General features: G+C 43.4%; 1 protein-coding gene across 1 annotated transcript in view; it reads right to left on the bottom strand.

Annotated features, from left to right (window-relative positions):
• Nucleotides 1–12,949, bottom strand: part of SLC10A1 (solute carrier family 10 member 1) — a 50,615-nt gene extending 37,666 nt beyond the window's left edge. The window contains 2 exon segments of the mRNA XM_056851905.1: nt 11,277–11,473; nt 12,813–12,949. Of these exon segments, the coding sequence (XP_056707883.1) occupies nt 11,277–11,473; nt 12,813–12,949 (334 nt within the window).
• Nucleotides 12,950–18,075: the final 5,126 nt, after the last annotated feature.

Genomic DNA, 18,075 nt, shown 5'->3' with positions numbered 1-18,075 from the left:
AATTTCATTTCATGTTATATAATAAGGGGTTTAAATGTTTTTGGTTTTTGTTGTGTATGTGTGTGTGGGGGGTGATATTGTAGGCCATTTTTAGTCCACTGGGTAGAGACAAGCAGATTAGAAGTACCAAAAATATAAACATACATAAATATTATGGGCTGTCTGCCTAATTTGGCTTCTAGATATTTAAAAAAGCTACCCTTCCCTTAGCACTTACTTTTATCTTTTAGTTCAAAGCACTGCATAGTTAGCTATCATATACAGGACAATTCTCTGAGCTTGCCTGAAGAAAACTTGGCTCACCATCTGTTTGGATTGTTCTCTTCCATCTGCATGCTGCTTCCTCAAGGAAGATGGTAGAACTGAAGCCATTGCTACATGTGAGGTTCGTGGATCAGGGTCATGAATAATCTTTAGTTCACTATAATTTCTTATTTTAAGGCCTTCAAAACTCGGCTTGGAACAATGTAGAAAGAGGGGGGAAATAAGTGGAAATGTCTAAAGTGACCTTTAAAAATTCTAATCTAATCACTAGAAAATTACATGCCTGCAAATCCTGGAATATTACAAACAATTTAAAAAAATCTCAGGCTACATCTCTATAAGCAGTAATGATCTGACCTGCAAGAGGTCAAGAATTGGAGGGGTGGGCTAGCATATCAGTTTGTGTGCTGGCCCAAAACTATGGCCATCTGTTTTCAGCTCCCTGCTATGAACACTGGAGCAAATTATTATTCTCAGAAAAACTTTTAGCCACATGTTTCCTATAATCCTCCCATACCAGGCTGTTTGACCTATAGTACTTGAGACATGTGGAAGCACTCTGAGGTGTCTATATCACAGTGCCCCTTGCCCTCTGAGGTAAGTATGGGCGGTCCTCCACCCCATGGCTTGGAAGGGAAACAAAGGCATAGAATGTCAAAGAAACTCTTCTGTTTTCTCCAAATACTATCATTTCAGAATTTCAAAACTCAGTTCATACTCGCCAATGTGTATGTTTCTATCATATTGTACTATTTTATTTTATGTTCATATAATACCAAAGCTGCAGATTTATGAACTGTTGGTTTAGTTGGAATGCATTCTTTGTGAGCAGGGTAGTATTTTCAAGAATGATGTGATGAAATAATGCTTAATTTAAACTCAGTTAACTTCATCTTATACACTACAATACCACAGTCCTCCCTGAGACACTAGGATGGAACAGGCCAAAATATTATTATTTACAAAAAGCCAGTTGCTGGTTTATGACCTTCAGTCCTAGTTAGCTTCTGGTATAGATTATCCACCTGTGTTCTGGAGTGTGTATGTCCATCAAAAACCTTGAACAATGTGAATCTGTATGGAGAATGAACAGACTCTCCACCACAAAGCAATGTCCTATCCAGCTCCATTTTCTCCTCTCACACTGCAAGAAACAGGTCTAACATCAGTCACTGGATTGGCTAAGGAAAGAGTGAAGGTGAAATACATTTTTATCTTATTTACAAAGTTTATATTCTGCCTTTCTGCCCTCATCAGGCCCAGGTGGCTATGCATGGCTTATTTCTCTGTAGAGTTCCAGATTGCCTCCATGGTGAAGGTAATGTTAAGCCTGGTCCTTAAACTGCAACCAATCCTACCCTATGGGACCAGCAGCATACATAGGAAGGGGAGAATCAATGCATATATTCCCAAAAAAGGTTCCCAGTACCCATCTGTTTCCCATCTGCCAGGATAAACAGGTTTGCAAACAGATAAATCAAACCATGCTGGAATAGGGTTGCCAACTGATGGCTGGCACCCAGTGGAAGCCTGGTGTGCAGGGACATAGGGTAGGGTGCTGTTACATCAATGGCATGAAGTTATTTCTGGGTCAAACCCAGAAGGGATGTCACACCATTGGCATGATACTCTGGCATTCACTGGAAATACTATGGTAAAACCATAGAGTTTCCAGTGAATGCTAGAGCTGTGCATTGACAGCATGACTTCACTTCTCGGTTAATCCTGGAAATGACATTGTGTCATTGATATGATGGCAATTTTTGGCTCATTTCTTCCCAGCTGCCCTATGGGGTGGGGGGGAGCTGCGCCAGGAAGTTCTCTGCTATATCTAGGGTTGCCATCTTTGAGTTGGGAAATAAACTGGAGATTTTGGGGGTGTGGCCTGGGAAGGGCGAGATTTGGGGAGGGGAGGGACTTCAATATGGTCCAATTCCATAGAGCCCGCCCTCCAAAGCAGCCATTTTCTTCAGGGGAACTGATCTTGGTCGTCTGGAAATCAATTGTAATAGATCTCCAGGTGCTACCTGGAGGTTGGCAACCCTAGCTATAGCTGGTGATCTGGCAGTTATGGGCTGGAGGAAGAAAACTGTCTCCTCCAGGGAAGCATGCCATTTGTTGACCAACCAGTTTATATATTGGCTCTGCATCCCTTTCAGGTTGCCAATGTTATATGGTGCACTAGTAGCCCGAATCTGTTTTCCTTTGTCCTGTGGTGGAAATCTGGAGCAGCACAGGTGGTACGGTTCCCCTTTCCCACAGGTCCCAGGCCTCCATCATACGAATGCAGGAGATGTCGATGTTGTCCTGGCATGACAAGAGCTAAACTGAATGGAGGGTTAGTTGTGAGCAAGGCAAGGAATATTCACTGGTTTCCACATAAGATCCTGGTGGGTCAAAGAAAAGAACAATATCTGAAATGGCTAGAAGAGCCTTCCCTCTGCTTCATCTCCCTGTGTGTCATTCTGACAGGCAATTAGCTTGTAAATAGTTCACCATGAAGGGGGGGGGGGAAATCACAAAGCTGATATGTGGAAAGTGCTGTCATATCTCTAACGTAGCTGTTTCCGCCTCTGTTACTCCTTTCCTCCATCCCTTCTTCTGTCCAGGTCAGCCTTAGCAATCTAGGAAAGATCCCCCCCTTTAAAGCCATGCTTCACACTTCTAAATGCAAACCTTCCTTCCACACACATTTAGTGCCTGTAATTACCTTTGTACTCCAGTGCTAGCCATCCTCAGACAGGCATCATTATTAAACAGAGAGAAAAGAGGAGGGAAGGAAGAAAAGGGGAGATAGACAGAGAGAGAGCTACAAAACCTAATTTAATCATGGTGCCCCATGCTCAATTTAACAGTCACAACAGCTCCGAATGGGGTCCCTGTGCAACGGGAGGGCAATCAGTGGAGCGTCCCGGGAAAGAATTAATTGTGGATGACAATATGTAAACAGTGCCTATGAATAGGACGTGCAGGTGTGAGCCATTGGGGCCATCCCGGAGATTTTTTCACACGAATTTCAGCTCCTTCACTGCTGACCTGCTCCCTAAAATGTGATTAGTGTCGGCACTGGGAAACCATTCAGGGTGTCAGGGGTTCGCACACATTAATAGCAGGGAATAGTGGGGGAAGAAAGATGGCTATGAAAAGAGAAAGTTTTGTTTGGGGGACAGGATATGAAAGTTTAGGCCACAATGATTGCGTTTGTTGTTAAGGTACCATGGGGTGCTTTGTTGTTTTTGCTGCAACAGATGAAGATGGCTGCCCTTCTAGAACATACTGCCTGTGGCTGCAGTGTTACTTAGAAGTAAGTAGCCAGAGTAGGGATATCAGCTCAGTGCTGGCAACCCGCGAGAGCTTTTGGGGGCCAGGGACACGTAAATCAGTGTGGCTCAGGTGTCACTACATCCCTTCTGTGTGAACCCGAAAGTGACATCATTGTATTGGGATGATGGAATCCTAGAGTACTGGCCCAATGCAAATGACATCACTTCCAGGTTGGTGCAGAAGTGATGCTGCAGTATCTGAACAACATTGAGTTTCCCCCCACTTTCCCCCTGCCACCCTACCAAGCAGTGGTAGGGAACAGAGGCTGCTGGACTGGCTTGCCTAAACCAGAGTATCGGTGGAAGGCATGTGATGCAGGAACCTTGCTGAAGCCAAACAGGCCTGCCCATGAGGGACCACCTGGGAATACTACGTATGCTTTTATGTTTCTGGGTTTTATTGGCTGGTTTTAATGGTTGTTAATTTTAATGATTTTCAGTATCATCCTAAGCAGAATTACACCCTTTTGAGTCAATGGGTGTAGAAGGGTGTAACCTTGCTTAGGACTGCACTGTTTTATGTTGTATGATTTTGTCTTTTATGTTATGAGTTGCCTTGGCCAGATTTCTGAATAGGCAGTGTATAAATGTTTTAAACAAATAAATATTACATCAGTCAAAATTATTTATTTAGAAAATTTATATGCTGCCTGTCCAGAGACCTGCAATAACAAAGAATTATGAGAAGTAAATAAGCCACAAAAATAACCCAGCATTTAGCAGCCTAAAATGATATTCATAAAACTGTCCTCAGGCTTGAAGTCAACCATAAAAAACAACTAAAAAAGATGAAATCCCTCTGTTGAGAGCCTGGGTGAAAAAACATGTTGGCCAAGAACAGTAAGGTTGGCATCAGGCAAGCCTCAAAGGGGAGAGCATTCCAAAGGTACGGCACCACTACTAAAAAGTCCCATCTCTGAATGCCACCTGCCTCTCCCCTCCAGACAGAGGCACAATAGCAGGACTTGGAAAGGAGATCCCAACTAACTGTTGGGCTGGATGGTATGGGAAGAGGCTATCTTCAGCTGTTTGATGGAAGAAAGGCAGGATACAAACATGGTAAATGACAAATAATAATGTAAGCGATATTTACATCAGTGGGGCTACCTTCATAGGATAGGATCATGGTGTTAGTGTGTAGTTCATGCAACCAAATTGAGGTTTCACTCAAAATAAATCTAGGTGGAAGCACTGGTTAGTGGAGAGAATTCAAAACACACTTCTTTGCCTCCACCCCACTTTCCTTCATTTTGGCACTCACATACATATGCATACCTTTTATTGGCATAATTACAATGCTTTAGACAAAAGTCCAAACAGAATACAGACATTTTGGCACTCAAGAGACAAATGTGACAAATCTGGTTTTTAAGGACTGATAAACTTGCATTGATGAGAGATTCTAATTCTTAATGTTTTCCACACATTTGTGTTCAGTCTACATTACACTGTTCCCCCCCTTTTTTTGTCATGAAGTCACAGCTGACTTGTGGCAACCCCTGGTGGGATTTTCAAGGCAAGAGATGTTCAGAGGTGGTTTGCCATTGCCTGCCTCCACGTCATGCCCCTGGAATTACTTGGAGGTCTCCCATCCAAATACTTGCCAGGGTCGACACTGAGTGTGTGTGACTGGCCCAAGGTCACCCAACAAGTTTCCATGGCAGAGTGAGAGTTTGAACATGGGTTTCCCAGATCCTAGTCTGACACCTTAACCACTACACCACACTGGCTCACCCTCTCTCATTTACAACCTTGCTTTTCACTGTAGTACCCTCTCCGTAGGATTAGTGGGCTAGCGTGAAGTTGTGTGTATGGGGTTCTGCCAGACTCGTTTTTTAAAAAACCTGGGAAATGTATTAAACTGTTCACTAAAACCTGTTGATTGCTGCAAATCAGTGTATAGCAGTTTTCCCTCCTCCCTGCAAATTAGCTGAAAACTTGCTTAAGGAGTACTTACTGTGAAGACATGCCATGAAACCAAGAAGAAATCTGCCAAAAATGGCAGAGTAAATTTTAGCAAAAGGATAATGTAGGATATATGTGCATGCATATTTTTCTATGGCTGTTTCAGGAAAAGAAGATTACCTCTTATCAAAGCAGTCCATAGTTTGCAAACATTGCTTCTAAGTGGCACTGATAAGGAATCCCAGAAGTTTAATTTGGAGTTACATGTGGGTCAACTGGGCATACAATATTTTCGAGCTTACACTGACCTGTAATAAACTAATTGCATAAACAAGATCTCTGGAAAGCAAGAACTTGACTCAAGGGAAATTGGTATTGTTTTGCTGTCCCTTCTCTGAGCAGTGGGAAATCCAGGACAATCTTTGTAATGCCAGCTGATTTAAAAAAGAAAAGAAAAAGAGGAAGCTAAAAGTGTATAGACAAGGAAGTAATATTAGAGAAACCGTAACACATGGGGGCAATCAGAACAATCTTCTTAGGCAGAGAGCCAGTTCAAAATAGTCAAGGACTGATGTGGCCAAGGATGGCCTCAGTTTTGGGAAGTTCCTCGGCCAACAGACTTGGAGCATGGGACCAGGGAGACCAAGGTGCCTGCATCACTCCAATGCTGGAGAGATTCTTAATCCACCCATCATTTTGTTTGCCTGGTGCTTGGAAGACTAGCAGGGAAGGCCAACTGAGGACTGTCAGAGGACTGTGCTCTGTCAGGGGCGTGGCGTGCCTACCAGCCATTATATCGTCACCTTTACCTTTTTAAAAACTATTTATGTAATGGCATTCTGCTTAAAGAAAACAACAACAATTATTCTAGAAATTAATTAATGAGAGTCTATAACAATGGTTATATGTTTAAGACGACTGGTGTTATTTTGACCTGATGATAGTTTTGACTGTAATGCTCGGCAGTAGAAATAGATTTGAGCCTTTCCCCCTTATTCCCCTTCTTACTTTCTGTATCCCTCTATAAACACAATAAAATATATTTAAAAAAGAAAAGAAAAAACAAATCAATATATCCACTACTAATCTCTTTTTAGATATTGTGTCTGTAATTTCTACTGAAATTTAGCTTGATTGCCAGTCAGTGTAGTTTGCCAGTCAGTGTAATGGACAGAAGGAGGTAGACATTATTATTATTTGAAGAAAAGTTTGTGCTGTCAATGGGTGCATGTAGTGTGGCAAGGGAAAAATGTAAAAAGAAAAGCTAGCACAAAAAAAAACTGAAGGGAATTTTTAAAAAAGAACAAAGTCTGTTTTAAAAATGGAAACCAGATGAGTAGTTCAAAAGGTACAGATTGCTTCATCTTTTTTTTTGCTTTGTAACGTGGCCTGGAGATGCCACTGGGCAGCCTTCTTTCCTTCATTACGAGTGTTGTTCTGGGCTTGGCTTATGCGGAGTGCAGCCTCTAACAAAAGGATGTTGCTGTTCCTTCACTATTGTGGGTGTCTCCTCAATGCTGGATAACTGTTGGAAGATGGTCCACTGGAAGCCCTGCTGAAGGACCCACCAGAGCACAGTGGAGCTGACTCCTCTGGCTGAATGGAGGGGCAGGTATGTGAAGAAAGGTTAGCTTGAGTTGAAAAAGAGACAAAGAAGCTGATAGACTGCTGTAAACTTGCTGCTGTGGGGCAGGATTTCTCTCTGGGGATCTGCTGCAGGGTAGAGAACACTTCTTTGCCTCTGTGGTGAAATGGGCCCAACAGGCACCTGTTCTGCCATGGGGGACACAGAAGTTTTAAGCTGGCCCAGGCCTAGGGTTGCCAGGTCCCTCTTCACCACTGGCAGGAGATTTTTGGGGCAGAGCCTGAGGAGGGCGGGGTTTGGGGAGGGGAGGAACTTCAATGCCATAGAGTTCAATTGCCAAAGCGGCCATTTTTCTCCAGGTGATCTGATCTCTATCGGCTGGAGATCAGTTGTATTAGCAGGAGATCTCCTGCTACTACCTGGCAGTTGGCAACCCTACCCAGGCCTACCCAAGTGCTAGACCCTTAGGAGTTCACCTCTCTCACCAGCTTTATTCCTCCCCCCAACTAATTAGGGTTCCTTTCACTGTCACCGCTAGTGGTGGCAGTGAAAGGAACCCTAATTCTTATATATTCAGATATATATTTGTGTATTTCTCTGGGCCTAGCTCTAGTTGTATGTCTTTTTAAAAGGCTCTTTTTCATATTAAGAACTGGACTAACTACAAATCACACGGATGCAGCCTTGAAAACTCACTTATTAGAGTGATTCACATCCAACTTATCTCCCCATTTTATCTTTGTACCTTGGTAAATATGAACCCCCCTGTCCTGGATGGCCCCTAGGCTAGTCTGATCTTGACAAATCTCAGAAGCTAATCAGGATCAGCTCTGGTTAGTATTTGGGTGGGAGACCACCAAGGAAGGCCAAGGTTGTTGTGCAGAGCCAGGCAATGGCAAACCACCTCTGAACATCTCTGGCCTTGAAAACCCTATGAGGTTGCCATAAGTCAGCAGTGACTTGACATCACTTCACACACACGTGAACCAAAGTAGGTTTTTATCTGGGTGCCAAGATATCAGCAGAACTATTTCAGAAAAGTAAAATTTAGTTATTTTCAGTTACTAATTACAAAAAGGGAAAGCATAACGTTTAGCAAAAATAAAGATACCAGATTTCCATGTCAACCATGTGTCGGTGCAGGGGCTGAGGACAGAGCTGTAGCGCCCTCCGGGGTTCCTTTCTTCCCTGGCAGGGTTTTAGGAGGGCCTCCAATGGGTCTAGAGGAGGAGGTTTGTTTCTACCCAGTTCCCACTCTTTCTGGCCTGCTCACATCCTTTCCCTTTGCCGTGTAGGAAGAAGAAGAAGAGTTGATTTTTATATGCCCATTGCCCACTTTCTCTACCACTTAAGGAAGAATTAAACTGGCTTACAATCACCTTCCCTTCCCCTCCCCACGACAGACACCCTGTGAGGTAGGTGGGGCTGAGAGAGCTCTAAGAGAGCTGTGACTAGCCCAAGGTCACCCAGCTGGCTTCATGTGTAGGAGTGGAGAAACCAACCCTGTTCACCACATTAGCATTTGCCGCTCACGTGGAAGAATGGGGAATCAAACCCGGTTCTCCGGATTAGAGTCCACAGCTCCAAACCACTGCTCTTAACCACTACACCATGCTGGCTCTCAAGCCTTTCCTCTATGGCTAGGGTTGCCAGCTCTGGGTTGGGAAAAACCTGGAAATTTTGGGGGTGGAGCCTGAGGAGAACGGGGTTTGGAGAGGAGGGATTTCAGTGCCATAGAGTCCAATTGCCAAAGTGGCCATTTTCTCCAGGTGAACTGATCTCTGTCGCCTGGAGATCAGTTGTAATAGTGGGAAATCTCCAACCACCACCTGGAGGTTGGCAACCCTGTCTATGGCCCTTCCTAGACCCACCTTTGAGGGGTTCCCTGGTGAAGGGACATCCCCAGCTTCTCCCCCTTCCTGCAGTCCAGGGACTCGATACTGGAGACTAGCAGGAACCAGGACCAATGGGACTTCTCCCTGTGTCTTGAAATGCCCCCTCCCCAGCCTCCTCTAAAGGAGCTTGCCTTCAGCCCTCTTGGACTTGGTGAGGCTGGGACTGCCTCTCCTCTTTTGCACCCCACCAGCCGTTCTCCCCTGCACGTGGCCTCTTTGTCTGCCCTGTATGGGGCCAACCTCTCCCCACATGCTTCCTCTACAGTTGCCCTGCCCCTGGACTCCGTTGGCCCTGACTACCGGCTCCTGCCCTTCTTGCTGGGGCTGCTCCTGGGCTGCCTCCAACTTGTTGGAAGGAATGGACTGTGCAATGTCGCTTAATGCTAGCACAGGCTTTGGAGTCTCAGGAAAAGGCAGTAGGGAGTTAGTATAAGGATAGATAGGGTGCTCTCTGACCTTTGTCCACTCCTACAGCTGTCCCTTTGTTACCCAGAATGGTACTTTCAGGGGTTCCTTCCTTCCAGTCACTTCCCTTCTTTATCTCACTTCCTCTGTCCAGCATGAGGGCATCACATGCTTTCTACAGTCTCTCTCCATCCCAGTTTAGATAGACAGCTAGAAGCCTATGCTCTGCCTTTGCTATCTAGTATGGAGTTCTCTCATAATAAAGAACTTCTATTTCTTTTTTAAGTAACAAGCCTATGTGTGAACTTATTCCTCCAGCAGCCAGACTGTAGAATTCTGCTGTGCAGATACTCAGCTCTGCTTTCTCAAATGAGTGGGTAAGTGCGGTGATGGGATGCTGCCTCTGGACACCGTGTCTATGCCTCTGTTTCCCAGCCACTCCTGACCTCTTTCACTGACACCTTCTTCCCATATTAACGCCAATTTCTCCTCTTTCTCTCCCTCAACAGAAACAAACAAACAAACAAACAGGAAAAAACAACAACCAAGCTCGTAGTTTCCTCAAATCACTATGAACTATGAAATCACTATGAAAATACAGAGTTCACCCTTTAAAGTTTAAACCCTATCAGATCCCTGTCATGCTACCCAGATGGAACACTACTAGCTTCTAAGAGGTTCCCTGAGACACCACAGATTACCTCCATGTCCTGATGCCACAGGAGAAGTTCTTTACTCGTGTTGGTTACGACATTAATATATGAACTGGCATCCTGTTGTACTGGTGGGATTGCCAATAGGCCACAAGAAAAATGTGTCCCTTTAATAGAGGCTTAATGTGTGGAAATGGGCAATTGACACTTTTCATGACATGGAAGTAACTAACATCTCCAGATAAGTAGCACTCTGATAAGTCTCTCTTAAAAGGACAGGACATTTTTTCCTCCAGGCTGTTGGAAACCCTACAGCTATAGAGGAAGAACCCTGATAACAGCCAGCCAATTTGACTCCTTGAGCAACAACTTGACTATGTGTGATCTCCTAAGTCAGATAAGGGAGTTGACTGAGTTGCCCCTAAAGGTAGCCTAAAAACGCTACATTTCCCTTCCACACCTTTATCTGTCTCCATCTCTACCTCCACGATTCTTTCTGTCTGCTCGCTTCTGTGACAGTTTTCTATCATCTGTACTGAAGTATGTGTGTCAGCTTTTTCTATCAATCTGTGTACTTGTTATTGAAAAAGCAGGTATATTTGGGGGCCTTTCTTCATGTCTAGGGGACTGGTGCACGAGTAGCCTTTTTGGGGGCAGATGAAGGTGGGAGGTGTTGGTCTAAATTATTTTTATTCACTTGTGACTCTTGAGCCTATCAGAGCCACACAATCTGTGATCTGCCAGGTACAGGACTTCCAGGTGCTCAATAGGACCAGTGGGTTTGCCACACAGTGTGAGACCAACAGTGTAAACAGGACACTTGTTAAGCTCTTGTGGGGCTGCTATATATGACTGCTCAACTGCATTTGGCTTGATGGGTCACAAGTTGTGCATGCCTATTGTGGGCACAATAAACTGGGACTAAGGGGAGCTGAGCCCCATGAAGCAGAGCGGTAAACTGCAGTACTGAAGTCAAAAAGTTCTGCTCATGACCTGAGTTCGATCCCGACGGAAGTCGGTTTCAGGCAGCCGACTCAAGGTTGACTCAGCCTTCCATCCTTCTGTGGTTGGTAAAATGAGTATCTAGCTTGCTGGGGGGAAAGCATAGATGACAGGGGAAGTCAATGGCAAACCACCCCATAGTCTGTGTAGTAAACAAACATAGTCTGTGTAGTAAATGTCGTGATGTGATGTCAACCCATGGGTCAGTAATGACTTGGTGTTTGCACAGGGGGATTACCTTTACCTTTAAGGGGAGCTACGGGAGTAAAGAGGATTAGAAGAAGGCTGTTCTTGTAGGTTTTGCCGACAATCTCCAGTTTTTTGGTTCTTTTTTCCCAGTGCATGTCATACTTGTCTTTACGTTTCAGGAGTAATTTGCACTCTCCCAGTAGCCCTTTCTGTCCTTCTACTACTATTACAACAGCAACTAAAAAGGCCCTACTGTTCAAAAAAGCACATGCAACAATAATTAATGCAGACCCTAATTGCGCCAATTCAGACCACTCAATAGCTCTAATTAAAACCTCTCTGGTGAACGGCACTGAAAAGTAGACAAACTGTCATCTAGAACAATTAAATTACAGAGTGAGAATTGGGATGTATCCCCCCCTTCTATTTGTGTGCAAATTTTGTTGCTGCTGTCCGAAAGGGTCATGGGTGGGGGGTAGGATTAAGTCAGGCTATTGAGAACTGCTGAGAGGAAATATCTAAAATACAAACCATATTGTTTGATCACAGCTGGAAACCAGGAGACCTTTTTGCTCTTTTCCACACACACCCTCCTCCGGCCCTGACATGTTTCCCCCACCTGACCTCCGTGCAGAAAGTAACACCTGCAAACAAAAGACACACATGGCCTCTCTGGTTATGAGACACATGGACTCCACCAGCCAATGTCTGTGGGAAAGACTGGGTGGTGGGGATTTTCTATCTCCCCAACCTTGGGATATTTGACTAAACTTTCCTGTGCTCCATAAATAACTCTGCAATTACATTAATTGGTTGCATATTTGTTGACACTGGGGTGGCTGGAGAAAGGGTTATAGGTTCTTCCCACCCTCCTCCTTTCAGAGCCATTTTATACTACTTTCTTCAGATGTCCCCTAATCCCAAAGCATCCCTTCCCCCAGCTTTTAGATTCACACATCTTTTAGAAATAGCTTTGTAAGTAAGGGGTGCAGAGAAGGGAGGGGAGCATTAACATTCCTTTGACAGCACCCCCTCCCCACACACACATCTGTTCTGTTAAGTTGGCTTGGCAGTGTCTATCAATCATAAGATAAAGGTTAGTATGTACCACAGTAGGATATTCTAGAAAGCAGGTTAGAGGCAATTTCTGCTTAGTGAAAGGTTTTTCTCTGTATATTGTTAGTGGCAGGGGGTCAAAGGGGGAGGGTAATTTGTACAATTTTTTAAAAAATGACAGCAAAGCTAGAGGTGTGACTGGATTTGTTCATAAAAAACAAACCCAATTTATTTGTTTTAGAGATTGGTCTGTGCAGAAAAGTTAAGATGCAAAAGTCCCCCAAACATAATCAGATCTGTAGTTTTACCCTCTGTAGACATGAGTTCCAACCTCAATATTTGTTTCAAAGACTGTGGGTGTGAGTGTGCTTTGTAGGCAATCATCTGGAGCAAACTTCAACCAATAGTTTGTTTGAGGTAGAGCTTGCCGAAGTCTGGCCTTCGGATCTGCTTCAAAAGCCAACCTCGGTTCATAAAATCTGAAAAGTCCTTAGCCTGTATGATAGGGAACCATTTTTCTGCACCTGTTAGTTACCTGCTCTGCAGCTCAGATTTTTCATCTTCTGCGTACATGGACTTCCTCCATGTGCCACTTAAATAATCAAAGTCAGTCCTCAAGTTTGAAGATGGAGGAAAAGCTTTCTTCCAGGAAGAGAGTAAATAGCCACCCATTGCCTATTGCCTAAAGCCAGTATTTCTTTTTAAAACAACAAAACAGTATTTAAAAAAAAATCTTCTGCCCAGTGAATTGGGGCGGGGGCCCTCTAGCTGACTGATTTAGGAACTAAGCCCAGTCCTATTTTATAAATTCCTTCAAGCACCCAGTGAAAATTGCTAAAGATATGTTCAGCAAGTAAGCACGTGGTAGATAAAATAAGCAAACACAAGGACCAAGTTGTTAAAGGAGATGGGCCAGTTTTATATCCACCAGGGAAGTTTTGAAATGTTTATCACTGTAGTGGCAGCTTCCATCAGGCTGCAAAATTATCTTATTCAGCTGCATACACTGATACATCCTCATACACAAAACCCAGTCAAGACCCGTACAGCTCTACAACCTTGATATGGTCCAGTGGTGCCCAGCCTGTGGAGTTATTACAAGGGGCCTGTGAGTCCATTCAGCTTGGGTAGGTTTTTGCCTCCCCCCACCTGTGCCTTCCTCCCAGGCTATCCTCCATGGTAGCCGTGCCTCCCCCCCACTCTTAGCCAGTCCAGTGGCCGGCTGGGTTTCATCCACTGGCTGGCTACGCCTCCCCAGCCTGGATCCACCTGATCTGAGCCACCATCCAGGCCTGTGGCATCAGGTCATCCTCAGCTAGTGGCACTAGGGTTGCCAACCTCCAGGTACTAGCTGGAGATCTCCTGCTATTACAACTGATCTCCAGCCAATAGAGATCAGTTCACCTGGGGACTTAAGATGAAGAAAGGTTGTGAGGAGGAAAGCTTTGGCCTTTTATGCAGGGACTGCTTTGGGGCTTCCTTTTGATTATGCATGCCTTTTCTGCCTCTCAGAGGTCGCTTCGCTCTCCCTGCATGTGGGATGTGTAAGATTTTAATTAATTTAATTCTAGCATATTGGAAAAATGTTATTTTTCTATTGTAAGCTGTGGTTATTTATATAAGTCAGTAGAAAATAGTCCTGTCTAACTTAAACTGAACAAAGCAGGTGATCTTTCGTATCTGGTACAGGATATCACCAAATAACAGATGAGATCATATGCATGTGACCACAAAATGAGATCAGAGTTGGGGTGGATTTGAGAGGAGGAGATATTCAAATCCTCTTAGAACAAAGAACTCTGGAAAAGTATAAATATGAGGACTAGGCGGAGTCTGTTAGGAAACTTTCACTTTTGAACCCGAAAAGGGCTGAAATGTCTTCCTCTTTTGCCTGGCAAAATAAAAAAAGCTTTTTTCTTCCTTTGCTTCTTAAACCTGGTGTCGTCTCTACTTTGTGATAATAAATCTGGTCACAGAGGAGAGTGTATATTTACATCCAACAGATTTATGGCACCCCAGATGGGACATCTGGTTGTCAATTGCTCACAGATGACGGGTGTCGAAGTTTTGTAGGACAGGTGCACCCGGCGATTTCGCTGGTCCTCAAGCTTGGCAGACACAGCATCTGGGGGTGAGTGCAATTGCAAAGTCCCACTTTTAAACCGACCCAGGAGAAGCAACGGGCTGGAGGTAAGGAACCGCGGAAAGGAATTACGGGACCTTAATGGTGGGGCAGATCTTAGAGGTAAGCCCTTCTAAGAGGAGAAGGCAGAAGCAACGCCACCATGGATAAGGGGCTCAGTGGGACGCCACTGAGTTGGAATGGTAACGGGGGCTGTAACAGAGGGTTCAGCCAATGGTATTTTATTGTCAGTGTGAAAAGCAAGAGCAGGGATTGTAAAATCCTGTGCTGATCCGGAATTTTTCCAGTTGCCTCCAGGGCACTGGAAGAGGTAAATGCCTAGAAAAGGAAACGTAGCTTTGTCTTTTGTCTTGTCCAGCGTGATTTGTCCTCTCTTATATGTTCCCTCTTTCTGTGAAGTATTTTATTAAGGGTTATGTGATTATTTGACAAATGTTAACGTGTTTATTTTTTATGGGGCCAGCCTGGGATACTGGACGGCGTCAGCCAAAAGAAATTTCCCTCCTCCCTTCAAACTGTGTTGCCGAAAGGAAATCAAATTGTTTGAGTAGTCTGGTTTTGTTGTGTGTTGTTGTTGTTTTCTGTTGAAAATCTGTTCTTTGCTGGGAGAAAAGTAATCTGGTTGTCTTCTTTCTGAGGAGGAGACTGGAAGAAAAAAAAAATCCCCCATGCCCCTCCTTTCTCCGCTTCAAAGTGTTTTTGTTCTTCTTCTCTCTCTCAGACTGGTCGTAAATCAAGGCAAAAATACTGTTTTGTTAACAGAAGATCCTTTCTTTCTCTGAAGTTTAAAATGTGAAACAAAAAAAAAATGAAAATAAAATATAGTTTTTACATGGCTTGGCTACCCCAGTTATCAGGGACAGTAAAAAAAAATGAATCAGACCCTAAAAAAGAAATGTTAATTAAAATTTGTGTAAAAAAACTAATTTAAAATGGTCAGATGTATTGCCTATCACACTGACACGCATCCGTATATTAGCCCGGGGGCCACACAAGTTGTTGCCCTTTGAGGCTCTGTATGAATGTCTCTTTTAGCATTTTTAGAATCAGGGAACACCCAATAAAAAGGTTGGAAACAGATATATGACAAACTATACAAAAACTTTAAGTGCAGCTTTAAAGGAAACCCAAAAACTGGCTTGTGTTGTACAACCTCTCCCCCTAAACTCTGTTGTCCATTCTTTTTTTAATAGGAGACTGGGTGTTTGTAAAATCTTAAAAGCATACTACTCTCCAGCTCAGGTAGACGGGTCCGTTCCAAATTCTTTTCACCACAGATGTCGCAGTGAAGGTAAATGAAAAGGAAGGCTGAGTCCATTAATCCAAATGCAAGAAAGTGCTACCACCGTGTGAGGCCGAGATCAGAAGGGCAGTAGATGACGTCGTGGCAGCCAAAGCCACTGCAACTGGAAAAAAAGCTCAAGTGCAAGAGGCTCAAAGTGGTTGGTCAAACCTGCAGGCGAACTTAATTTTTATTCAAAAATCAACAAAACTTATGATTAAAAACTTGAAAACCAAAGCACAATTGCTAGCTAAAGAACAAGAGTAGATGTTTAAAGCTCTTTTAAAAAGCCATTTTAATGTATTATTTGGTCCTTTGGGTTAAAAAAAAGTGGCTAGGGAAACATTGTGTCTACATTATTGTTTTAAAATTGCAAGTTAATATAATAAAATGATCAAGATTCAAAATAATTTTAATTTTGATCATGAGGGGGGACTGTGGGATGTGTAAGATTTTAATTAATTTAATTCTAGCATATTGGAAAAATGTTATTTTTCTATTGTAAGCTGTGGTTATTTATATAAGTCAGTAGAAAATAGTCCTGTCTAACTTAAACTGAACAAAGCAGGTGATCTTTCGTATCTGGTACAGGATATCACCAAATAACAGATGAGATCATATGCATGTGACCACAAAATGAGATCAGAGTTGGGGTGGATTTGAGAGGAGGAGATATTCAAATCCTCTTAGAACAAAGAACTCTGGAAAAGTATAAATATGAGGACTAGGCGGAGTCTGTTAGGAAACTTTCACTTTTGAACCCGAAAAGGGCTGAAATGTCTTCCTCTTTTGCCTGGCAAAATAAAAAAAGCTTTTTTCTCCCTTTGCTTCTTAAACCTGGTGTCGTCTCTACTTTGTGATAATAAATCTGGTCACAGAGGAGAGTGTATATTTACATCCAACATGCACACTTTGCCCACATTTTCCAGATTCTGGCTAAAACAGCATCTGGAAAACACAGGCAAAATGCCTGGGGAGAGTGAGGCGACCTCTGACGGGCAGAAAAGGCATGCATAATCAAAAGGAAGCCCTGAAGCAGTCAGTGGGGTGATGTCCCTGTGGGGACATTTCCCCAGTGGGGAAAGGCCTCTGTGTATTATGTTTCTGTTAAAACGCAGGAGGCCTGCAGGGAAAAAAATGGCAATCTTAGTCCCAGTACAGAATGAAGCCCCTTGCTGGTGCCTGGCAAACAGGGAGTTAATTCCAAACTGCACACTGGGGAAGTTGAACTGGAGTCTGTAGAACCAATCAGAATCTTAATTAGGTGGGGGAAAGAGAGAAGAGAAGAAATACCTTAATAGCCATAAGGAACAAAATTGAAGCCTTAGTTTCTTAATGTTGGGGTCTGTTATGCTATAGTGTGTTTCTTTTTTTCAAAATGTTTTTCATGATTAGCCTATAAAAAGCCTCAAGAATGTAAACTTTGGTGAAGAAACTAGTGGCTCAAGGCCTTTTAAGCAACTTAAAGCTTTTATTAGTTTCTGTAGATTTAAAAAATGGAGTAAATTAAAACCAAGTCAAGGCAATGTGGGCCTGCCCTTGGTTGCCTTTCAGTAACTCAGTGACTGGAGTCGTCAGCGATGATGCATCAGGATCAAGAGGGTTATGTTCTCCAGCTATCAAGCTGTCCAGAAGGCAAGTGATGATCAAAAACATTGCAAAAGCTGAAGTGGGAAAAGACAAAAGCCAGTTCTCTATAAAAATCTGCCAGGTTCTAATGATAGTTTCCTCAGGTTTCACCTTCACATCAAAAGTTTGGTCCTCCTGCTCTGATTATACCTCACAAATGTGAACTTCTGCACAAGCCAGAACTACCGTGTGGACTGCCAGTGCTGAATTCATTTTTCTTTCCCTTGAATTCCAGACAGGGCAGATTTCAATGACCACATTTGAAGGGTAAAAGTCACCACCGATGGATTCTTTCCATGAATTTGTACGTGCTGAACGTTGTGTTTTTTGAGTTTTCACTAAAGGCATCTTCTCAATAGACCTTGGCAGTGCAAGTCAATTATTCCTGTTTTATAGGAGCTGAGGCTGATTGTTTGTTCAAGGCCACACACAGTGTCTGTGGTAAACGACAAGATGAGCTCCCAACTCTTGGATCCTTGTCCAACTCTGGCACTACAAAACATCTGGCTTAATCCATTTTTAAGAGTTTTATCCTCCCAAAGAGGTGTTGGTATCTGTTGAACTAACTATTCACTGCTGCTCAGCCTGTGCACGATGTCTGAGGTTAGTATGACATCGCCCGTCACATTTTTCATCCTAGGTAAATTGTAGTGTGGAAACCTCTTTTCAAAGGACTATCATTTGTAATTTGCCAATCCTAGCTTATGTCATTTTATGCATACCTCAGGCCAGGTTTAGACTGCT

The sequence above is a fragment of the Euleptes europaea genome, chromosome 6 (genome assembly GCF_029931775.1).
Source record: "Euleptes europaea isolate rEulEur1 chromosome 6, rEulEur1.hap1, whole genome shotgun sequence".
Lineage (NCBI taxonomy): Eukaryota > Metazoa > Chordata > Lepidosauria > Squamata > Sphaerodactylidae > Euleptes > Euleptes europaea.
Note: the sequence above shows the minus strand (reverse complement) of the source record. Positions and strands in the feature narration are given on the sequence as shown.